The sequence below is a fragment of the Vombatus ursinus genome, unplaced genomic scaffold (genome assembly GCF_900497805.2).
Source record: "Vombatus ursinus unplaced genomic scaffold, bare-nosed wombat genome assembly UNPS02015066.1, whole genome shotgun sequence".
NCBI lineage: Eukaryota > Metazoa > Chordata > Mammalia > Diprotodontia > Vombatidae > Vombatus > Vombatus ursinus.
Genome location: NW_020954844.1, coordinates 6,576,068 through 6,601,716, shown reverse-complemented (window position 1 = coordinate 6,601,716; position 25,649 = coordinate 6,576,068). Strand labels below are relative to the sequence as shown.

Here is a 25,649-nt window from a genome sequence, read left to right as displayed (position 1 = left end):
ACTTTTTTTTTTGCCTTGTTTCTTACCTAGCCTTAATCACTGAATGGGTGTTGCTTCAGACAAACTGAAACCTGGGAAAGACCTTAGCTTAAAAAAGCCAAGGTTTTCCACTGCATCAGGAGCTATCTTCAGTTATCCCAATCTATATGTTGCCACTGGATCCAGATGGCTCAGGAGGAGGGAGGGAGGCTGGTGACTGCACATTCCTGCCTCACTTAAATTCAATCCACTTGCAAGTCATGATATCACTTCCCAATGTCACGGTCCTCTTTGAGAACAAAAGACAAACAACAAGAACAATAGACAAGTATTGACTAAGCACACACTGTGTGCCCAGCAATGTGCCATGCTGTGGGTAGAGTTTAAAAGGAGTGGAAATTGAGATGTCTGACCAGAATGTGCTATAATCCTTTAAAGTACTCATTTCTCATCTCAGCCAGCTTTATAGGGCTTATACTACTTACAAGAATTGTTTTTTTTTTAAACCAGCACTGTTTTGCCCTTGTCACCCCCACTTCCTATCCAATTAATTCCAGTGGGTCCCTATTACCTCCAGAATCAAATAGAAAATCCTCTATTTGGATTGGCCAGCCCTTTTTAACCTGGCTTTTTCCAGTCTTCTCCTTTCACTCTCATCCACACAATCTATGAGAAAGTGACACTGATATTCTTGCAGATTCTAATATAAGACATTCCATCTCCCAAGCCCTAGACTTACATTGTTGTCTCTGCCCAGAATTCTCCCCCCTGCTCAAGTCCAATTCCTGGATTCCCTGATATCCTTCCAGATCAAATTTTACCTTCCTGAAGAAAGTGAATGTCCCCTGTTAATAGTGTCTTCTCTCTGATTAGTCCAGTTAATCCTGTATACATCTTTTTTGCCATATAGTGTTTACATGTGGCTTACTTCACCAGACTAGAAGCTCCTTGAGGGCAGGGGATTTTATTTTTTTTGTCTTTCTTTGTATCCACATCACTTAGCATAGTGCCTAGCACATAGTAAGAACTTTAAAAATGTGAAGTTAACTGATTGACTGTTAGTTCTTAATATGAATAACAGTTCTCATTCAGCTAAAGTTTATCACACTGAATATCTCTGAGCTATAAAGACCTGACCAGCAGTTATTAGCACACAGAGATACTGGGCTCCCATCACCAATATGCCAATACAGCAGTAGAGATCCTTTGCTTTTCCTTCTCAAGCTAGAAGGGGCAACAGAGAGCCACAGGTCATTATGCAGCACTTCATCATTCTCCAACTATAAGTAGATGCGAGGGAAGCTCCAGAGTACAGTGGATAGAGTTCTGGGCCTGTAGTCACAAAGATTCATCTTCCCAAGTTCAAATCTGGCCTCGGATGATTACCAGCTATGTGACCCTTGGGCCAGTCACTTAACCATGTTTGCCTCAGTTTCCTCATCTGTAAAATGAGTTGGAGAAGGAAATGGCAAACCACTCCAGTATCTTTGCCAAGAAAACCCCAAATGCAGTCAACGAAGGGTTTTGACAGCTAAACAACAATAACAAGGTAGCACCAAAGACTTGATTAATAGGTTAGCTACATAGAGCTCCTGGCCAGTTGAATCAGTTCACCCCACCCAATCAGGAATCACCCAGGTGAAGTCCTCAGTCACCTGACTGCCTCTAACAGCACCCCTGCTTTTTCTTGCCTTCCCCACATCTTACTATTACCTACCTCTGCTGCTGCTGTTTCTTCATGCATTTCTCTTGCCACCCTGTGAAAGAGTCGAAGTTCATTGGTTTAAATGGCAGCCTCTTGACTCTCAGTGACTCATCTTTCCCTTAAAAAGCCACAATTCTACAAATGTCTTCCATCAAATCAACAACCCTATTTCAAAACTACTTCAGGCTCCAGGTGTTGATGTGATTTCTCACTCCTTAAAAGGTTTATCCTCTTTAGTCCTAAAATAAGTATATGCAAATTAACTGATTATGCTTTGTATCTCTGGAGTTCTCAAAACTATTATTTATCCATGGTAATGATGACTAGATATAAAAATGATCCTTGAAAATCCACACATAAACTGAAACATTCATTTCAGTTTTATTCAACAGGTCAAACACCTCCATCAGCAAACTTTTATGACATCGAACATTTGAACAGCTAAAGGGGGGTGGGGTTTGGACAACCAATCCAGTCACAATATAGTGCAAGTATGGGAAGGAAGGAAAAAAGGAAGGAAGGAAGGAAGAAATAGGAAGGGAAGGAAGGATAGAAAGAAGGAGGGAAAGATGGAAAGAAGAAAAGATTGATTTACATAGAAACTACTAAGTCCCAGGAATTGGACTTTACAAATATCTCACATAAATTTGTGAGAAACAATGAAGAGTAGAATGAGCAGAACCAAGAGAATATTGTATACAGTCATAGCAATATTGTTTTAAGAATAACTTTGAATGAATAAGTCATTTTTAGTATTATAAACACTGAAATTAACTTTAAAGGAAATATGAAGAAAGACATCTTCATCCAGAGAAAGGACTGATAAATAAAAGTATGTATAGAATAATTTTACATGTATGTGTGTATATGTAGGTATATATGTATGTGTGTATGTGTGTTTTATATATATATATGTATGTATTTGTGTCTAATGGTGACCATCTCTAGGGTAGGGAGTGGGAAGAAAAAAAAGGAAAGAAATTACATGATAATTTTATTCTATGTTCAAAAAGAATAACAAGTTGTACATAATAAATTTGCCATTTCATGTGCAATCATCCTTTTTTATTATACTGTTATGAAAATGCTTGCCTTCTTCCATAAATTTAAAAATCGACAGTAAAAAAAAGAAGATGGGAAAAAGCAAGTGGTTGCAATGAAGTCAAACTTTCAAGTCTGGCTTTCTATCCATCCTTTTTCCTTGTATGTAAGGGCCTGTGATTCCCTTGGTAGGGTAGGGGTACTCCCCTTCACCGATGCTGCTCAATCTTTGATTTGTCTTGGTTTGCCTTAGTGTGAGTTTCTGTATTTGGGGGCGGGGGAATGTTAACTTGGTGCTTAACCTTTATCTGATCATGATCCTCATTGAACCCAGCAGAAAATTCTCCCTAAATAGAAATACAGCTTGTTCATGGAGCTCTTTCTTGCTTGAGAGGCTCCAATAAAGCCCCATGACTACAACCAAGGGTCACCTCCAAAACAAGACTGACCCTAGTACGAGATTATTTTAAATGCCTGAAAATGTTGTTCTCTCAGACCTAAAAGTCTTAATTTTTCTGTAAGTTATCTCATGCATGTCCCCATCTGGCTGTCTTTAGGCTGCCGGGGTTCCCATGCCTGTGTTTCAGTCTACATCTACTCCATCTAACACTCAAAGTCCCTCCCCTGGCACCATGGGCTTCTAGTTGGTGAGCAGTCATTTTATGCAGCCTGAATCCATCCAGACCCACCATGCTACTCACAGGTAATCTTCATGCCCTCCCGCTATCTGCATCTTTAGTTCTGAGAACAGGAATAAGTCAACACAACCAATACACTCCATGGCCCACTCTTTTATATGTATTGTCTTCTTGCATCCTGGTATATGTATTCTCATGTCTTTGCACAGTTTCTGATAGGTAGTGAGTGCTCCAAAAATACTTTTCCATTCCATCCCTTATTTAATTAAAAAAGAAAAAAAAACTCTTAGTATATTGACTGTATGGAGGGTTGGTTATTATGTGTGGTATAAGGATGAAAAAGACAAATTCTACTGTCCTTAATGACCTTGCAATTCAGTAGGAAAGAGAAGACAGGTGAATGGATTATTGTTTTTAAAAGGTAATTGTATGATGTCCTAACCAATAATATTTAGTTACAAAGTTCTAATTTGGAAGCTTTTTATCCTTCCCTTGCACATTCTGCCCAACAAATATTTCCAGCCCTTGTATCTTCTGAGCTTCAGTCATGCCTATCTGATTGCCAATTGGGTATTTTACATTAAACATCTTGTGGGTATCACAAACTCAATTAGTCCAGAAGAGACGTTGTCCAAAACTCTTCTATATCTGTTGGAGCTGCCACCATCCTTCCAGGCTCCCATGTTTACTACCTCAATGTCTTCTCTAAAAACTTCTCCTTGATCCTATATATCCAGTAATTCTCCAGGTATTATTGATTTTATACTCACAACATAGCTCATAAATGTCTCCAGTCTTGTTGCTCATACAATCACTGCTTCCGTGCCCCTTTCCCACCTCCAGTTCAGGACTTATCATCTGCCTGAACTATTACAATATCCTCCTAATTGATTTCCTTAACTGTACAGGCTCTTCACATTCCATTCTAGCCATGGCCCAGATGCCACATTGATTTACCCAATCTGCAGTTTGAGTGTGCCACCCAATAATCAGTAAATGACAGTAGCTCGCTACTTCCTCTATAATCTGTTTGGCATTTAAAGCTCTTTGCAGCAGGCCTTATCCTGCTTGAATTCACAAGGCTGCCTTCAATCCTGTATACATCCATTTTAGGGATGACCCTCATTCACCTGAGCTCAGGAAAGAACAAACACAAAAGGGGATGCTCACATTCAAGTTCAGGCTTGCTTAGAGAAGATGTGATTTAGTTGCCACATGCTTAAAACCACCTGATGGCCAGGATGCATGTCATATTCTAGAGTAAAATATAATACGAAGTTCAAAGTTCAAGTTACCACTCTAAGGGGCAGTGTTAAATGTTCTAGATTAAGAGTCAGTGTTTCTTGTCGTCTGTTTGTTTCAGTCACGTACACCTCTTTGTGATCCTATTTAGGGTTTTCTTGGCAGAGATGCTAGAGTGGTTTGTCATTTCCTTCTCCAACTCATTTTATAGATGAGAAACTGAGTCAAACAGGGTTAAGTGATTTGCCCAGGGTCACACAGCTAGTAAGTGTCTAAGGCCAGACCACGCCAGATTTGAACTCATGAAGATGAGTCTTCCTGACTTCAGGCTGGGCACTCTATCCACTGAGCCTTCTAGCTGCCACCCAAAGAGTCAAAGAATATGGATTCAAATTCTGACTTGTCATTTAACCTCTTTGAACCTCAGTTTTTCCAATGTAAAAAGAATGAGTTGAATTAGATAGACTCTAATGTCACTAAGGATACTATGACACTATGAAATAGATTTTAAAATACCTTGATCAGCTCAATATATTCATGGTAATTGAACTGATAAGCATTCTTAATTAAATAACAAATTAATAAAGTTTTGGAAACAGGGCTTTAGTCTCTACTGATATGTCCAATGCTTAGAATCATTAGATTAATTCTGGCCATTACTGATTTGGCAGTTAGGAATCTGGATAATGTACACCCTTGATAACCATCTTTGGTTATTAACATAGTGATTCTATTGGACACATTAATAATTAATTATGCCATATATCCTACTTCCTTGATTTGATCACTGTGGAAACTTTTCCAATGCTGCCACTTTCATAGCAAATAGGGTTAATTTAGAACACTACTTTTCTAGTGCCACTAGTAAACTGGAAAAAAAATCGGGAAAATAGAACTCTGAACTACCTTGTCATATCAGTGAATATTGAATGTCATGGGTATATGAGATCTAGCCTTAGGTTCTGTGGATAGGGCAGAACAACTGGTTGGAACAAGAATTCTTCCAGGAAATAGCATTCTCATGATTGTAAGCCATTCAATAAATGAATTAACTTTTATCTAAGGCAGGTAACACTGGGTGAGTAAAAGTTTGAATAAAAAGACCCCTGCTATGAGATGGATGCCTATGTCTTTACCATGAATTTATTACAGTGGACGAATGTGGTAGATTTCCAAAGACCACTCCTCAAAGGAGTTAAATGTTCTTTTTGCAAAATTTAAGTATATTTCAGGTTTGAAAAATCTTTATAGTTAAAATATTATCTATAAGGAAATGTTACATGGCATTTAACCAAGTCTTGAAAGATGTAATTAATGTGTTTTTTTAAAGCTTTTAAAGCTCTTGATTTCTTAGAATTCTTCATTGAGATACTCTTTTAGTTTGGCAGACGAAAAGCACAATGCTAGAGAATGAGACTTTCTGATTGTAATTGGAAGGCATGATTTATAGTGTCCCACTTTCAGATAGAATTTTTTCCCCAGTCTGCCTAAATCTTAGTGTCTTCTGTTTGAGACTGCTTCCTATTTGTGATATGTGTGTATGTATATAAATGTCTATATATGTCTATATATGTATATGTATGTATATACACATACAAACACACACATATGCACATATATGTATGTATATAGACCTACTCACATATACAATATATAGACTATATATGTATATTTTTACATATATACTATGTATATGTGTGTGTGTGTGTGTACACACATCTATAGTTTATCTATATTTGCATGTTGTCTCTCACATTAGTTGTGAGCTTCACGAGGACAGGAATTGTATTTGTTTTTATTTTATATTTTGTTTTGTTTTTCTTTTCTTTGTATCCCCAAAGATTAGCACAGAGTCTGGTACTTAGCAGCCACTTAATAAATGCTAATTGACTGACTGACTAGCACCCACTTACCTTGCTTGTCCATTGATAAAAAGGGGGCTATGTGTTATTTGAAAGAAAGTGTTTTATGGCTGAGGAGGTAAGGGAGAAAACATGCCTGAGGGAAAAGGATTACAAAGTAATTACTGAAGCTCACTAAGAGAATGTAGGCACTGTACTTGATGAGGGCTCTTAGTCATAAACGTCTCTTGGAACAGTTGGCACTTAATAATGCTTACTGATTGATGGATAGAAAATATAAACATCTAATAAGGCAAATCTGGACTTTTTTCCTATGCTTATAGTGACAAAAAAGTTTGTAATCACTGTGTAGTCTCCTTTCTTCCTACACGATTTGTAAGGGGGATCAGTTTTGACAAAGGCAATAATTGGTGCTTGGTCAATTGCAAAACTCAGTCAGGAAAATCATGCATCCAAATCCCCAATGTAAAATATTTACTCATTGTGTGACAAAGAACAAGTCACTTAATATCTCTCACTTAGTTTGCTGTTGTTCAAAATAGAGTTCTACCTACCTCATAAAGGTGTTGAAGCTCAGATAAGTTATATGACGTGCTTTCCAAACTTGAAAACATTACATTAAGCTTAGTTTTTATTTCATTCTCATCTTGTGTTCACTGGAGTTCAGATAGCAATGGCCCTGGGACAAGTTCCTATCCCGGTGTCTTTTTTATGTTGAATGTTCATCAAACTGTTTCACAGGCAGATAAAAGGATCGATTTTTATAATTGAATGAAGGTATTTTGATGCTGGTTCATCTTGCGTAGATTCACTGAAAGCATCTTTGGGGCAACTCTAGTAATACACGGGGATTTGACTTCATCCTATAACAATCTAAATGTGGAGTGCTTTTCTTTCTACATTGTTTAGAGGCAAATCATTTTCGATTTTTTGGTATATATGTTCAAATATCTTTTTCTTAAACTTTTATGTGGATTTTTTACTAGGCATATCACTACCCTTTAATATTCTAAATTATTTATAGTAGTTTTTTCTCCTATTTTTTACTTAAATCTTAGTATTAGCTATTTATTCTTTCCTGTAGCAATGAAAATTCTTTCCCGTAATAATGACCCCCCAACGCCATATTGACTATTTCTCAATTTGTTGTTTTAGACATATAATATAATTCTAGATATAATTAAAATTTTCTTTTCTGGTTTTGTTTACCATTTGTGGGAGGCTGTAGAGTGGAAAGAGCACAGTCAATCAATCAGTCAACATTTATTGGAGTCAGCAGATCAGGATTTCGATCTTGGCTCTGCTACTTTCAACACTGGGCAACTCTCTTCAAACCTCTAGGCCTCACTGTCCTCTTTTGTAAAAATTTGGGGTGGTTGGACCAGATCAACTCTAAGGTCTCCTCCACCTTTAAATCCGTGATGCTCTGAAGTGGCCTGCTAGTAAAGACTTTCACTAATACCTTGATCTGACTGTGTAATAGTCAAGATACTTTACCAACTATAAAGTTGTAGGAATCAGCATTTCAGATATCCACTAGTAAAAAAAAATATTTTATCATTAAATCAGGAAAAATGCCCATAGATAAAGCACAATTTCAATACCATTGGAAAGAGACTGATTAACATTGTTGTCCCTGACTTTTGGTAAACAGAATCTTAGCAAAATTACTGATAGGTAAGAAGCAAAACTAGCAGACATCACTTTCAGAATTCCTTGTAAAATGATAGATGTGTCAAAATCAATTCTGATTAGAAACATAAGAAATTGTCTGCCTTGATTTGCTCTTCCTGGACATCATTCACTGGCGCCCTTACCGTAATCACGTGCATGTCCTTGATTTAAGGAGTAATTTTGTTTGTCACAACACCAACAGATTTCTAGTATTTGCAATACTTTTAAGAATGTATAATCATATCTTTAAAATAACTAACCCATCAGATTGCTTAATACCAAAAGTACAGTTGAAAAGGTTGGTGAACTTGAACAGGACAATCCCATTTGGGCCAACAAGAAAATTCAGAATCTCACGTTTTTGGATCCCTGAGCTAAGAAAATAAGCAAAGGGTTGAATTAGTATTTATCTCAAGGTATAGTGATAGCATTTTATTTTAATAAGCTCACTTCAGATAGGCATAGGGAATGGACCTCTGATTTCATTAGTAAAATAGAGTTATCTAGTATTTTTGAGTTATGGTAGGTAAATTGTTTTAAAGTTCGAGCATTTGCTAAATGATCATTTGCTGCTCCCACGGGTGGTTTCTAGTCAGTCTGTCCAGGAGCTAGGTAATTCAGAGACAAGTTCAAATTTATATTTGAAAGGCAGTGTGTTATAGTGGTTAAGGTGAGTCAGAAAGACTTGGTTTCAGATCCTGCCTCAGACACTTATTAGCTCTATAGACCCTGGGTAACCCATTTCACTTTTCATCGTCTTAGTTTCATCATCTAAAAATAAGAGGCTTGGGCTCATGGACTTCTAAAATCCCTACCATCTCTAAAAGCAAGCAAATAAAAAACAAACCACAAATAACCCTATGATTTGATCATTTTTTCTATGAGTGCCTGTCTCATCCTATTCAAAGAATATAAGTAAAAACTTATCTGGGATTAGGACCAAATGCTACTTTCCATGCCCTCGGTATAGGCCTGACTATATTTGGCACCACCCCCACCCTGAACCTTTCCATATGTTCTGTTTGGTGAAGAGCTGCCTATTCACTTGCCAATGCATAGGTTTCTCTACTTTCCATAAAAATATGAGAATAGGCAAGATAGTCCAAATGAAGTAATGTACTAAAGATAGCCTCTGTTTTAATTTTAGATTATGCAGCGATGACATGTAGTATTTCTTGTTTTAAAGCATCTAAATTTCTATTTTTATAGGTGACGACCCTGGTCAATACAAGCAACAAGGGTCCATCAGGGAAAAAGAAAGGGCGATCTAAGAAAGCTCACGTGTTAGCAGCGTCTGTGGAACAGGCTACCCAGAATTTCTTGGAAAAAGGTGAACAGATTGCTAAAGAAAGTCAAGATCTCAAGGAAGAACTGGTCACTGCTGTAGAGGATGTGCGCAAACAAGGTACATTGAATTAAGTTTCAGCAGGGCATCTGGTTAATTTCTAAATGATAAAATTTCCTCCAAGAACAATGCATCCTTACTAAAATACCTGGAAACGTCTCTTTGCCCAATCAGCTGCTCATACCTTTTCACACGGTCTATGGGTATCTCCTTTGGAGTTTTCAGAAATCAGGATCAAGATAGATATTTTTAGTTGCGATCATATAGCAATGCTGCAAATTTGTCTTGGTCGCAATGACTTCATAGTCTTGAGCTCTATTCCCTGAGGCTATATCTGTCCCTGGGCTAAAGGACAATTGAGCAAGCACCTTGGCTGTAGGATTCCAGTTTGCTAGGATTTCACGAGCCAACACTTTGTTGTAGGAGGTAGAGAAAGAGGGTTCCTTAATCTATTAAATGGAGTTTAAAAATGAATGAAGAGAGCATATAAACAGGACACGTACGCATGGATTATGGCGGATAGAGATCATGAGATCTGAAGCTGTCTTGGATCTGCATTCAAATCCTGCATCTGTCACTTGCTAGCTGAGTAACACTTCATTTTCCCTAGGCCTCAGTTTCCTCATCTTTAAAATGAGGAGTAGGGGTTGACTCCATGCTCTCTGAGGTCCATTCTAGCTCTAATGTATATGTTTCTTCAATCTTTACTTTGCTTCTATCATCTCACCCAGCTTCTCTGACTCCTGAACTGTCTTTGATATTAATTTGAAACAGATTTTATCTATATGAAACACTGGGGGCATCCTACATGGAATAACTTGCTTCAGGCTTCCCACTCTCTGAAAATGTCCCTGCCTAAGGCTGTCTCTGCTGGCCAGGCAAAGTCAGGGATGTATAATCTCAACACTGAGACAAAGAGGAGTTCTGTGGACTGTGTCATACCATGTATCAAAAGAGGATCAATCATGAAATCTTCAGGGTAGAACTAGATGGAACCTTTGGAGACCATGGAGGTTTTTGTTTTTTTTTATAGATGAGGAAACTGAGGCACAAAGTGATTAGATGTAACATTTTGTTACATGTTTGATAGAATTTGAACTCAGGTCCTCTAGACTGCAAGCATTCTGTCCACTGTGCTACCTAGCCATATCAACACTTCCTAACACCAAAACTACTTCCCCAACCCAACAGTGACTACAAATATCCATTTTCAGTATTTTGGTAATATTGAGTTGTGAGCAGATTTTGCCCCATTCCTGAAGAAAACTGAGCTGACATATTGATCTGTCAGTCAGACTACATCTAGATTGATGTCAGAGATAGCAGTCTTTGTAGATATAGAACCAATAAAGCAAAGATTTAGGTTACACTTAGGAAAAGTTACCCATTATAGTTAGTTGTGTCTATATTTATATGTGAAAATAGATACGATGTAATTCCACTTATGTAGGAAATAATTCAAGTATTACCCCTATTTTATAGATGTGGAAGCTCAGAAAGGCTAAGTGAGATGGAAGAACTGAGAATTGAATCAATCTTTTGACTTCATTATGCTCCTTCTCATGTAATGAATATCAACTTGGGTACCTGGCAAATTGGGTGATATGTGGTTTGGCAAGTGCTGGTAAACTAAGAGGAACTACTGATTCTGGTTATTGCCCAGGGAATTCTACCAGTGGGCAAAAGAAGGATGTCTGTATAAGTGGGTGACTCATAAGGGAATATAGTAGTAGTAACAGAGAGAAAATGGTATATGTGCTGTTCGTAATTGCACAGGTTGTGATGAGGAGACTAGTGACCTGGCAGGCAGGGGGAATATCGTACCCAGATAGCTGCATAATAGGCAGAAATATGCCAAGAAAGATGTCAGGGAAGTCCAGCAGTAGAAAGCTCAATAGAGAGTTGTGTCTTGACAACATGGTGGCAGGCATTAGAGTATTGGCAAGTGGTTGTCATTGAATGTGTGGTAGTAGACAGCAATCATAGGTCATTGAGTTCAAGATGTTACTCTAATCTTTGTGAGTATTATTGAGAGGAAGTCAGCTAGGTGACTTAGTGGACATAGTGCTGGGCCTCGAGTCAGGAAGATCTGAGTTCAAATTTGGTCTCAGACATTTACTAGCTGAGTCACCCTGGGGAAGTCACTTTACCCTGTTTGCCTCAGTTTCCTCATCTATAAAATGAATTGAAAAAGGAAATGGCAAACCACTCCAGTACCTTTGCCAAGAAAACACCAAATGGGGTCACAAAGAATTGGACAGAACTGAACAACAGATTGAGAGGAAGTTAAGTCCCTGGTCTATGGATCAAGACATGCAGTCATTTAGCAGAAACTAGAGAATGAGGTGTGATTATAGGTCATCAGAATCTGAAGTCCAGTTACTAGAAGAATTGTGACTTAAGATCAATGTAGGTCCAAAATCAAGAGTTTCCTGGTATGCCAACTGAGCTGTGGATTCATTGATCTTTATATTACCCCTGCCTAGGAAGCAGATAAATTTCAGAGTCTGGGAAAGACTTTATCCTACAGATGGGGCTTGAGAGTCCCAAAAGAATAGTGTAGGGTCAGATATGACCAAATCTGGTCATTTAAATTAAAGATGGAAGGAAACTCCAGGAGCTGTATGTTAAGTATCACAATCTTAGCTTTTGTCAATTATGCTGGGATAATAAAACATTAATAGAGGTAATGGGGAAACTCAGTATGAAATTCACAAAACAATGAACTTAGCATTCTCTAGTGGGGATCCCTTGTAGCAAAGTAGAGGGTTTTTGAATCCCAGTAAAGGACTCAGTGGAAAAATGAGCCCCAAAGTGATGACACTATGTAGGTAAATAATTGTGAAAATTCACTGAGAGCCCAAGCACCAGAAAGGACAAACATCGTGCAAGGTGTCAGAAGAGATAAAGGTATTGGAAATACGCACACATTCAAATGTGTATAAACCTAACTTATAGAACCAAATAGGAAACACACACACACACACACACACACACACACACACTAATGGTTTTAATACAGTGGAGTAGCTCATTGTATGCTCTAGCTTTTGATAAAGATGCTTGAGCAAATAATTCTATGTTTCAAATGTTTTCCCCTTTTAATTAAGCATTTAACTCACTAACTGAAGTTTTCAAAGCAAGCAGAAATAACTTTTAACAGATAATTCATATTGATCAGTGTTGTTTTTGAAAAGGAAGAGCACAGTAGTCAAGGAGAAAGCAAAGAAGGCCATGATGATGTACTAATTGGCAAAACATTTTTGGCATAAAATACAAATTGTATCAGATAGAATGAGGTCATGTTTAACAATACCAGAGAGACAGACAAATAGGGAGTGAAGAAGGAAGGAAGGAAGGAAGGAAAGAAGGAAGAAAGGAATGAATGAAGGAATGAAGGCAACAAGATAGACTAAAAGAAGGAGGGAAGGAAGAAAGAAAGGGGAGGGAAGAAGGGAAGGAAGAAAGAGGAAGAGAAGGAAGGAAAGAGGGAGAAAAGGAAGGAAGGAGGAAGAGAAGGAAAGAAGGAAATATATTAAGAGAGGGAATGAATCTAGTGAACAGTCACAAAAGATGTGTTAGCAGCAGGCCTGCATTAAAGAAGAATTTAATTTAATAAAATGGAATAGACCACTCCAGGCTACGTCTCTTGATATATTGTGCCATATTCTAATGTTGTGAGAATTCCCCAAGCTTCTTTGAGTTCTGTTTATCCATGGGGTTTGATGTGCACATATAATAGTTTATCTGGCCAGCATTTACATGGCTCACTGTATACATTTTTATAATGATTTCTTTTCTAAAGTTGAATTTTCAAGATTGTAGCATGTTCATTTAGGCCAAGGAAAACACTGTATGAAATATTAATACTATATGCTTGTTTTGGTGGATCTGTGATGTCATTAATGTGCTCCATCAAGGTCCTACAAATTGTAACTCTGCCTCATCTAAGCCTTTGGGTTTTGGGTAGGTTCTGCCAATTCGTTATCCCACTATTTTAATGTGTAACTTGGATGCCTTTTTTCTCGTCATGTAACTCTTTGATGACAACCTTTCTTTAAAAGATCTTAAGAGGCTAAACAATTGGGATGAATCTAATGAGGTGAAATTTAGTAGTGGTAACTAGTGCTTTACCCTTGAAATCAAGAAATTGATATCACAGAAACAACATGGGAGAGTTATGGTAAGATACCAATTTACCTAAAATACATCTGGAGAGAGTAATTGTAAACTCAGTAGAAGTCACCAGTGAGATATGACTGCCCCAAATATAAATTGGGTCTTGGACTGCATTGAGAGAGGCACAGCTTCAAGGAATTAGCAAGTGATTGTCCTAACAGATCAGGGGTTCTTAACCTTGAGTATATGAACTAGATAGATTTCAGTGGATATGCAGATTTTGGTGGGTAAAAAATCCTTGTTTGTTTTATTATAATTAATTTCCTTTGTAATTCTATGTATTTCATTTGATGCACCTAAAAACATTCTTCTAAGAAGGACTCTGGGGGTCTCACCAGATGGCCTAATGTATCCATAACACCAAAAAGTTTAAGAACATCTGCTCTAGATTCTGTGTGGCCAGCACATCTGGAATATAATGTTTGGTTCCACAATTTATAAAGGCCATTGATTGTTCAGTTCCTAGCATAATATCTATTGTATAGTAGATGCTCAATAAATATTTCTTGATTACTTAATATGTTTGCACAGGAGTGCAACTGGAATACTAAAGGATCTTTAGTCTATATATATTGCATAGAGGTCAAATGAGGGAACTGCAGATTTCTAGCCTGGAGAAGAGACAATTTATGGAAGACGTGATATCAATTTCAAGTGCTTGAAAAACCCTCATAGGGCAGAGGAATTAATTATCCTTATTCGGTTTGACCCCAGAGGTCAGAATTAGCAGCAATAAGTGGCAATTGCAAGGAGAAAAGTTTATATTTAAGGAACATGTTTATAATAATTCAGGTACCTCAAATTGCAATACAATGTCAATCTTCCTGAGAAGGCTAAATACTCTCTTGTTGGGTTTGTTTTAGCTGGAATATGGGGGGGGGGGGATGGATGGATTAGATGACCACTGAGGTTCCTTCCACCTCTGAAGTCCTATGGTTCTATGATTCTGTGCCAGACCTCCTAGGCAGTTCTTCATTAGTAACATACTGATGCATCCTCATGCCAACCAAGAAACTTTCTATTGCTCTTCAGTTACATACAACTGTAATTCTTTGGAGACTGTGTTATTCTATGGCTTGAAGTCAAAGTGCATTCCCTAAAGAATACTGATGTTCAAAAAGATGAGTCTTTGTTTCAGAGAGAAGCTTGGTATCGTTCATAGCACTGCACGATTTCCCAAAGGCGACCCAGTCTGCCACCTTCCTTTGAAAGTTTGGGTCTGTCTCATTGTCTAGGATGTAAGTACTGAATGACTCACTCTGTTGTGTATCTGTCACAATGCACGTGCAATGTGCACAAAGGCATTTTTCATCCATTTGATTTTTCTTGTATGAATAGTTAGACCAAACTCTTCAGTGTGATTTTATAACTCATCTAAGACTCTGTTCTACATTCACAGACTTGAAGCATCTCACTCTTGTGATCTATATAAAACTCTAATATCTGGATAACTTCATTATCTATAGGGATTCCTTCAGTTTGCACTCTGCTGAATATGTAGGACAATAAAACGTCCCTGTGAGTAAATGTGTGCCTTTTTTGGCCTCAGTTTGTGTTGCTCATCATAGGTTTATCCCCGAGTTTTCTCATCTATAAAATTAGGAATATGGACTAGACTTAGAGCCATGACCAGAAGGTTACTGCAAAATATTATTTCTTTTGTTGCATCTTCCAAGAAATAGTTTCTGATTTTTCACATATGCATGAGGATCACCTTATTGGAAGACAGCCATTAGGGTAACAGTTTACTCTACCAAAACAAATTACTTTTTATGGTAACAAATAATCAGTACAAGGGGGATCTTATTTTTTTTCTTTTTCAGTCAATTATATAACTGTAACCATTTCATTTGTGGTGAAATATCGTCTGTAAAAGGCCTGCCTTCCTTTCTTACACCTCGATCATTGATGCACTTGAAACAGTGTATATTCCAGTGGTAATTGTTTTGTAGAAATGCAGAGTTCATTCATGTATTAGTATTTATGGGTATCATCATAATCATGCTCACTTTTTCTTTTAGAAATTATAATTTCTACTTTTTCTACAAGTGTTTAGTACCTCTTCTCATTCACAGATATTGTAAATTAGTCTTTTCGTGCATTTAAAATTGTTTCGCCTCCTGAATGAATTGCTTCTCAAATATCCCTTTTGCAAGAAGCCTTACCCAGTCTCCTCCCATACCCTCCAACCCTACTATTATTCTCTCTGTGTGTGTGTCTCTCTCTCTCTGAATAGCTGTCCACAGGTGATGTTTACATGTTGTCTCACCCACTAGAATGTTTGCTTCTATGGGGCAGGGACTTGTTTTTGTTTTTCTTTGTATCCCTAGCACTTAGTCCAGTGCCTGACACACAGCAATGTTTCATAAATGTTTGTTGTTGGTGATGATGATGATGTTATCATCATTCATGAAGTTCAGCTTCTTTGCAAATCTTTATTTCCATATCTGCTTTCTCATGTAGCATACCAAGAATTGTCTTTTTTTTTCAAAATTGGTGCCAAAAGAGAATTTATAAAATAAATCTTGATAGTTATTTTTCTTTTTAAATTTCTTTATGTTTTTGTCCTTCCAGTTTCATGTTTAAATACTCTCAGGATGATCTGGCTTAATTATCATGTCAAATATTCTATATACTTACTTTTCTTTTCATTAATGCATTGTTGTTGTTAGTGAATACTACTTATTTTTCTGCCATCCTCCTGCATGAGATTTCCACAAATGAGTTTATATTCTAAAGTGGTGTTTCCACTGACTGTCATATCTCTCTGCTTGGTTATGAGATCAAGTATTTGCCCACTATTTGTCTCCTTGTTGTGATTGATTTAAAATGTATAAACTTTGTTAGGAAGTTGTCCATGTTAATTGTTTGTTAATATTTGTTCCCCTATCTATTTCCATTCATCAGTGTCATCAACTTGTTTAAATAGGTCAGTTGAAGGTTCTTCTAGTTCTTATCATTTTTTTTAAAGTTCTATTTTGATATTGATCTTTGCTCTAATAATTGTTTGGTGCACCTAACTGTTCAGAATTTATTCAGAAATGGCATCCACATTAGTTACTAATAATTTCTTCTCTGTTAAAGAATACTTAATTTTATTTTTGTGTGTGGCATTATTTGGTGCTTATCATACCCAGTATCACTGAAGAAGGTACTAAATATAGTCACATTGCTTCTGTATGACATTAATTTCTCTCATTTCTTACTCCTGAACCATGTTTTTACAGGTGCCAGGTGGTACAGCGAAGAAAGGACTGTACCTAAGTTCAGAAAGTTCTGAGCTCAAATTTAGCCTCACATGCTTACTAGTTGTATAACCCTAGGCAACTTACTTAACCTCTATCTACCTCAGTTTCCTCAGATATAAAATGGGGATAAAAATAGCATCTACCTTCCAAAGTTTTTATGAGATGTGTTTAAATTCCTTTCTAAACCTTAAAGTGCTGCATAAACACTAGTTATTATTATTGATATGACTATGATTATTTTCTTACAAATGTCTTTCCTTTTCTATGCTCATTGTTTCAATAAAGTCAAACACAATTAAAGTTGATAATGATGATGATAATAAATAATTGGTGTAGTAACTAGCATTTATATGGCCCTATAGGGTTTTCAAAGCACTTTAAAAATATTACCTCATTTTATCCTTAGTTTAAGAGATGTGGAAGTTATTTCTGAAAAACATTAAGTGACTTCATCAGCTTTACCCAGTTAGTGAATGTCTGGGGCTGAATTTGAACTCAAGTTTTCCTGACTACAAATCCAACACCATCCATTGGACAGCCAAGTTTCTTCTTAAATCTTAATTTAATCTTCAGGGTCTTATCAAATTCATCATAGAATGTCTTTACTTTTTCTTCCACAAGTGGTATTAGCTCAGTCTTCCAATTACTTTTTGGTGGGTGTTTTTGAAAATGCTTGTCATGACCACCGCAACATGAAGTGATCAATTGTCCATGAAATGATTTTTGGATGTATGATATAAACCATCTCCACTAATTTGTTTATTTGACCCTTCAAGGAGATCCTGAGCTTTGCTTCCATTTAGCTGTAATCTGGCCTAATACTTGCTTTTTAATGTCCCACAAGCTAAGAATGATTTTTACATTTTGTATTGGTCCACAGGCTATAGTTTGCCAACCCCTGATTTAGAGCAAGAAAATCAGGATTACTATTAGTGTGTCCAGTTATTCACTGGGCAAGCATCTTGATTAGGGTGCCAACAACTAAGGTAATATTTATAGATGGTTGGAGCATCCACTGCTTGTTTTTTTTTCCCTACCACTTAGTCACTGCCACTGCACAAACATATGGGATCTACATGGTTCTGAAAGCTGTTTTGTATTTGTCCTTTTTTAATGGATTGCCAAAGTCTGAATTCATCACTATGTGGTCAGCCTTCTGGTGATAAGCTTCTCTGTTCTTAACTAGATTGGTTCTGGGAATGAAGATAGAACCTGGGAGAGCTTAAGGTTATCTTGCATTGATATCTCTTTTTAAAAGAGCACACAATTCTAATCTCAATTCTGGGAATGAAGATAGGTCTCAGGGAACTTATGTTGGTTGTCATAGCCTCTAAGAACTCCAAGACAATTCCACACTGTGATGAGGCATTAGAGTAGAAATTTGTGGAGAAACTTTGGATTTGAGAGAGAGAGAGAGAGAGATCCAAGGAGGTGTTTGTATTGTACTATTAGGCCATGACCAAATGGTATTTTCAGTTTTTTAAAGTTTCTCCAAGGTGTAGTATGGTCTTGACCATCCTCTGTATTTTATTTTTCAACACACTGTGTAAAACCATTATTCCTTCTGTGCTATAGATAGACACCCTGTAGTGTTTAGATTGACGGAACACTGTATCCTCCCCAGAAATCCAATTTTTGTGCTGATTTTTTTCAAGTTAATTTTCCAAAATGCTTCCTTCCATTTTTAACTTATTCTTATTTTTTAAACAAATTGAACCCTCTTTCTGTTGCCTAAATACAATGTTTCCCCCATCATCTGTTGCACTGATGTAACATCAAAGCATCCGCTAGGCTTCTGTTTGGGCTTGTTTTTTAATGACAGTTGGGGAAATGTTTCTTTGTATCTTGCTGTGCTCTTCTATATGCACATCATGGTGCCTCCATACAACAGTAATCAAACAGATTGTTTGTGAATTCACTGAATCCCAGCCTTTAAAAAGAAACCACAGAGGCAGCATTGGCTGTTTTTATACAATTAGCATTCTATGCTGCTTGGGGAGCATTTGCCTTAATGTGGAAATTTTTAAGGCTTGATGGTTCAATAATTTGATTTTATGAAAATTGAGCTTGGAGGGTCAACTGTTAGAATGAACATAGTTTTTGGAGAGATAATTGGAGAGACTTTGAAAGGGCTCCATAATATAGTTGATGATTGAGTTAGATCTGAAGGGCAACTTGAATAATTAGAGCAGAGAATGGTAGAAGTAGGCCACATAAATTTTCCTTTGGGCCAAGGGAAGCTCCCATTGCCTTTTATGAGAGCAGTGTCTGGAGCTGGGCAACAATGATGTAGTATGCATCCTCATTATAAGCTCCCCTTCTGCAAGTCACAAAACTGAGCCTTCCACAACAGAAAAATACTTCAAGCTATAAATGACAACCTCCTTAAGATCTGCCATACCCATGAGTGTTCCCTACATTCACTGATAAGGATTTAAGAAGTCCTGCTTACTCCTGAACTCAATCTATCTGTGACTAATTTGTTATAATTGATTTATAGATGTCACCCTTCATTTCATCATAATTATATACCTCCAGTTGCTCCATCATTGATAATAATTTCAGATTATATTTGTGGCACAGCCTGTTAGGAAATCTTAAAAGTTTCAAGACTTTTTGGACCTTCTATTGTTCGGTGACATAAATGTGCAAATTTTGTGTTGGTTACATTTTCTAATAGCTTTCATATAAAACTTTTGTTTTTTCCAAATTATAGCTTTTTGTATAAAGCTTTATTCAGCTTTCTGGTTTCTTTCAACATGAGTGTGCTTCCTGATGTTTTTGAACTCAACACTTCGTGAATGTTTTTCTTATTTGTATTTTTGGCAATTGGGGTTAAGTAACTTGCCCAGGGTCACACAACTAGTAAGTGTCAAGTGTTTGGTCTGAGGCCATATTTGAACTCAGGACCTCCTGACTTCAAGACCAGTGCTCTATCCACTGCACCACTTAGCTGCCCCTCTTATTTTTTTTTAATGAATGCTTTCATATGAAACCCAGATATAGGATAGATATAAATAATTTTCACTTTGGGGTTAGGAGTGTCTCTACCGACCCACCCAACCCCAATCTTGCATATATTTTTAGATGGTTAGGTTTTAATAGAGGACAAATTTTGATTGGCTCTTGAATTCACAGTATCACTTCTTCCATGGGTGTGCTGCCTTTTCACCTTGATTTTAAGGTTCTTAAAATCAAGGGCCATGATGCCTATTCTCTGTGATCCAAACCACAGAGAGCTTTCTGCCAGGCTTAGTTCAAAGCAATAGGTCAGGAATCATTGAGTTGAGTTATGGTACTGTCAAAAAGTCATGCTACTTTTAGGATACCTACAGTCTAGTTGGAATTAGAGTTAGATTCTTACATCTTCCCCCTATTAGAGTCACCAAGCTGAGCCTTCCAAATCAGGGAAATATTTCTGCCACAGCCATGAATGCTTCCTATACTTACTGATATGGATCCGAGAAAGCCGCCTTACTCCTTAACCCATCTATTTGTGACTAATTTTTATAGTTGATTTAAAAATGTCATCCTTCATTTCACTTAATCTTTTTCCTTCACTTTTATAATTGTTATATAAGAATAATAGTATCAACTCATAGGACTGTTTTGAGGAGCAAATGAGCATTGTATGTACCTTTTGTAGCTAAAATATTTTTATTAGTTTAGGGTCATTTATAAAAATGTGTAAGTTTCTATTAAATGAATATATAGCCTATTTCATGACATTCTTTGAATTGGTAACGTACCTTGTTCTTTAATAATAACTAACTTTTTATAATGCTTCAGGATTTGCAAAGAACTTTATAATTATTATCTCATTGAATCCTCACAATAACCTTGGGGTGGGGGCAGCTAGGTGGTGCAGTGGATAGAGCACCGGCCCTGAAGTCAGGAGGACCTGAGTTCAAATCCGGCTTCAGACCAAATACTTGACACGTACTAGCTGTGTTACCTTGGGCAAGTCACTTAACCCCAACTGCCTTACCAAAAAAAACAAAAAACAAAAAAAACCCAATAACCTTGGTGGGGTAGGTGCTATTAGTAATTCTATTTTACAGATGAGATAACTGAGGCAAACAGAGGTTAAGTGATTTACCTAGGGTCACAGAGTTAGTAAGTAACTAAGACTGGATTTGAACTCATATCTTCCCTGACTCCAGGTCCTTTAGAAAGAAGATGCTAGGAGTCATAGGGTTTTAGAGCTGGAAAAAAGAAAACAAAACCTTAGAGACAATTTGGCTTCACCATGTCATTTTATAGATGAACAAGCTAAGAACGAGGGGTCAAGACAATTGAACTTATATAGAAGTATGAATCAGCATCTTGGCTGAGTGTAAAAAGAGGATTGGGCAGTTGAGTGTTGCTAAGACTGTGTAGTGGTCAGAAAATCCCTGCTCGCTAGAAAAACGTTTTGCTACCAGGGAAATCTGCTCAATCTCTAAGGAACCACGTGGGGGGAAATGAAAAGACTTAATCCAATTATTACTTCCAAATTGGATTTCTATGGAAGTGAAAACCAGAGGGAGAAAATTTGAATAGGTGCAATTATAGTTCCTAAAATGAATGAAAAGTGAGATACCCCCCAGAAGGATGGCTGAATTACAGGTAATGTCTTAATTCAACTTCTTTTTGTTACCACAAACTCACAAGAAATCTAACAAATGAAAAAGCAACAAATGAAAGGAAGGATGGAAAATTTTACAAGAATCTCAAACCCCAATGACTAAAGAAATGAATACACAAAAATAAACACCTTAAAACAATGAGTAAACATGAGGAGGGAAAAAATGATTTGCAGATCTCTAGAAAAGAAAAGAATGTTCTGACTACTACAATGAGGACTCAGAAAAGAGAGTAGAACCGCAGGATCCCTAAGAGTGATGTAAAGGCTTAATAAAAGAATTAAAGGAAGAAAAAGAGAGTGAAACCAGGGCTTTTAAAGGACAAAAAGTAAGTAACTTATGGTTGAAGCTAAAACATTTTAGTAAAGTAGATGCTTTGACAAAGGGCAACTAGGTGGCACAGTAGATATAGTGCCAACCCTGAAGTCAGGAGGACCTGAGTTCAAATCCAGCTTTGAAACTTACTAGCTGTGTGAACTTGAGCAAGTCACTTAATCCTGTTCACCTCAGTTTCCTCAATTATAAAATGAGCTGGAGAAAGAAATGGTGAAACACTCCAGTATCTTTGCCAAGAAAACCTCAGATGGGGTCATAGAGATTTGGACATGGCTAATTGACTAAAGAACAACTTTGAAAAAGAAAATGAAAATATTTTTATCACTAAAATTTAATTAAAAATGCCAATGTACAAAAAGAAATTATAGTACATAGGCAAAATATGGCAAAATCAGATGGGCATATGAAGGTCCTATAAACCAAATCAATTATCCTTGAAGACATAACTCATTGAGAAAAATTTAAGAAGCATTGGTCTTCCAGAACCTTACACATGCAGAAACATACATATACATATGAAAAAAAATGCCAGGATACCATATTTCAGGAAATCATATATGATAATTGCCCAGAAGTGTTAGACTTGCAGGGGAAATGTTTCTCAAAGTAATTCACATCCCCAAGAGAGAGGAACCTCAGGTTTAACTCAGCCAGAAAAATAGTTGCCAAATTCTAGAACTTCAAGGAGAAAAGACAAATCTTTCATGTGTCCAGAAGACAGATACCTTATTGAGGTACATCAACTCAAATCATACCAGACTAGTCTTCAAGAACATAAAATGAACAAAAAGGCTAGAAAATATATTAAAACACAAAGGAAAATGGTTTCATCTCAAGCAAAATATATTCTGGATCTTTCCTGTGAATAGCTAGTAGCCATATCAAAAATCAACAAGCTCCAAACAGGAGTCATTATTTTCTCTTTCAAATCCTCCCTTTATGCTAATTTATTGATTTCATACTAATTTACCGATTTCCGTTAAGGACCCTAGTCAATCAACAATCAAGAATTAAGTGTTTTAAATGTGGCAGATACTGGTTACTACCATCTTCCAAGTTTAGAACCCCACAGTTATCCTCGCTCTTCACTGTTCCTCATGTTCATAAACCATCAATTTCCAAGATTCATTGAATCTACTTCTACAGCATCTTATATATATATATTTCCCTTCTCTTCTCATATAGCCAGCACCCTAGAACAAGCACTCATCAACTCTTGCCCGTACAATTGCAATAAAATCCAAATCAGTTTGCTCAGTCGTCAGTCAACCCCCTTTTCAATTTGTCCTCATAGGTGTCAACATTTCTAAATCACAGGTGTCACCATTTTGCTCCTGCGTCCAAAAAGAGTAAATAATTACCTGCTAACTCTAGAATAAAATGCAAACTGTCCTGTATTTTAAAACATTTAATAATCTGATTCTTACTAATATTTCTAGACTTAATTTACATCATTCTCCACCCCCCCAATATTTTCCATTCTACCCATCCTACCATTTCTCTTTCCAGTAGTGACATTGCTTTTCCCATTTCTATCCCCTTGAAAGGCATTGCCGTAATGATAATCTTCTTCACCACTACTTCTTAGAATTCCTAGTTCTCTTCAAGGCTTTATTAATGTCCTATAATCTACATGAGACCCTGTATCATCTGTTTACTTGTAAATCTGTCTGGCAAGGGGAAGAATTAAAAAGATTTAGCATATATAGAACAAAGACAAAGTTGAACAAGAGAGAATGTTTATTTGAATCAGGAAATGAAATTGGGAAAAGGGATTGCTTCAAGAAAAATAAGATAAAACTGTTAGGGCTAATTATTGAAAAAATGGATATGATCCAGTGATTTGGGTCTATGATGTGAGGGGAGGTAGATGAATGTTTGTGGAGAAGAGAGGCAGTCTGATTTCTACAAAGAAAATAAACTACGTACTTGGGATTGATTAAAAAAAACAATTAGCATAAATGGAAAAAACATTTATAAACTTGAAAGCTAATAGATTGTCATCATCCAGAAAATACAAAGAGGATTTCATCTAATAGATTAGAAAACAAAACCAATAACATGTCTTACACAAGGGAAAAATACTTAAAACTTAAGACACAAAGACTGACACAGAGATAAATGTGGGGCCAGAGTACAATTTATTTTACTTCAACAGAATTTTTTTAAAGCATCTGGGGCAATCCTGGTTTTGGACACAGCAACAGTAAAATTATATACTGTCAAGAGAGACAAACAGGGACACTACATTATGCTTAAATTAACCATAGATAATGAAACAATATCAATATGAAAAATATGTATTAAATGCAGTCAAAGAGTGTTTAAAGGGAAAAAAGAACAACTAAAATTCCAAAAATACCTATATAGTCAGACAGTAATTATAGGTGACTTCACCATGGCTTTTTTTTAGATACAGGCACATCTAACGAAAGAATAAACAGAAAGAAATTATGGATCTGAACAGCATACTAGAAAATAATGCAAAAATCTTTGATAATTATTGAAAGAAAATGTTAAACTTTACCTATATTTCGTCATCAGACAGCTTCACAAATATTGATGATGGGATAGGACCTAAAGAGTGTTTGTTGTTATACAGTCAGTTCAGTTGTGTCTGACTCTTCATGACCCCATTTGGGGTTTTCTTGGCCAAGATGCTGGAGTGATTTGCCATTTCCTGCTCCAGCTCATTTTACAGATAAGGAACTGAAACAAACAGGGTGAAGTGACTTGCCCAGGGTCACAGAGCTAGTAAGAGTCTGAGGCTGGATTTGAACTCAGGAAGAGGAGTCTTCCTTAAGACCTGATACTCCATCCACTGTGTCACCTAGCTGCCACAAGGAATGTATAGGTAAATACAAAGCAGGATTAAATATTAAACACACCTTTTGTAGACTATCACACAAAAAATGTAATCAAGAGAAATGTGAACAAAAGAAATGAAATTAAATGAAAAAAATAAGTATTGTTATCATAAATAAGGAAGGGAAAGGAAGAAGCATTTATTAAATGCATACCATATGCCAGGCACTGTGTTAAATGTTTTACAAACCTTATCTCATATGATCCACACAATAAGCTTAGGAGGTATCATTACTCCCATTATACAGTTAAGTAAACTGATTCTGGGAGAGATTAAGTGTCCAGGGTCACACAGTTAGTAAATGTCTGAGGTCAAATTTGAATTCGTGTCTTCTGACTCTGGGCCTACCTCTTTGTTCACTATACCATCTACCATAAATAATTATATCAAAGAAAATGTTGATAATGAAACAAAGTATCACATTTTTTGGGATACTGCTAAGAAGAGAAAAATGTATTCTTTTGGACACATTAATAAAATAGAAAGCCAGAAGACTAAGTTGAGTAAAGACCTTTGTTTTTTTTTTTTTTTTTTCATTTAAATCTTGTAAAACTAGTGATTTAGTACTTCCAAATCAGGCACAAAAACATAAATTTTGAAATTTAAAATAGATCAAAATTAAATTGAAGGTAGATTAATAATACATAGAGCTGTCTTTTGAAATATCAATAAAATTAATTAAATAATTGTTTTTAAAAAATTAATTAATCTTTTAGTTTTCAACATTAACTTCAAGATTTTGTGTTCCAAATTTTCTCCCCACTCTCCCCTCCCCCCACCCCAAGATGGCATGCATTCTGAATACCCCTACCCCCAATGTACCCTCTCTTCTATCATTGGCCCCTGTCTCTTATCCCCTTCTCCTTCTATTTTCCTGTACGGCAGGATAGATTTCTATACCCCATTGCC

The 25,649-nt window shown here is 36.6% G+C and overlaps 1 protein-coding gene across 1 annotated transcript in view; it reads left to right on the top strand.

Moving 5' to 3' along the window:
- CTNNA2 (catenin alpha 2) overlaps positions 1-25,649 on the top strand; it is a 1,364,056-nt gene that overhangs the window by 191,579 nt on the left and 1,146,828 nt on the right. Inside the window, exon 3 of the mRNA XM_027846144.1 lies at positions 9,351-9,546. Coding sequence (XP_027701945.1) covers positions 9,351-9,546 — 196 coding nt within the window. The remainder of the gene's footprint in view (positions 1-9,350; positions 9,547-25,649) is intronic.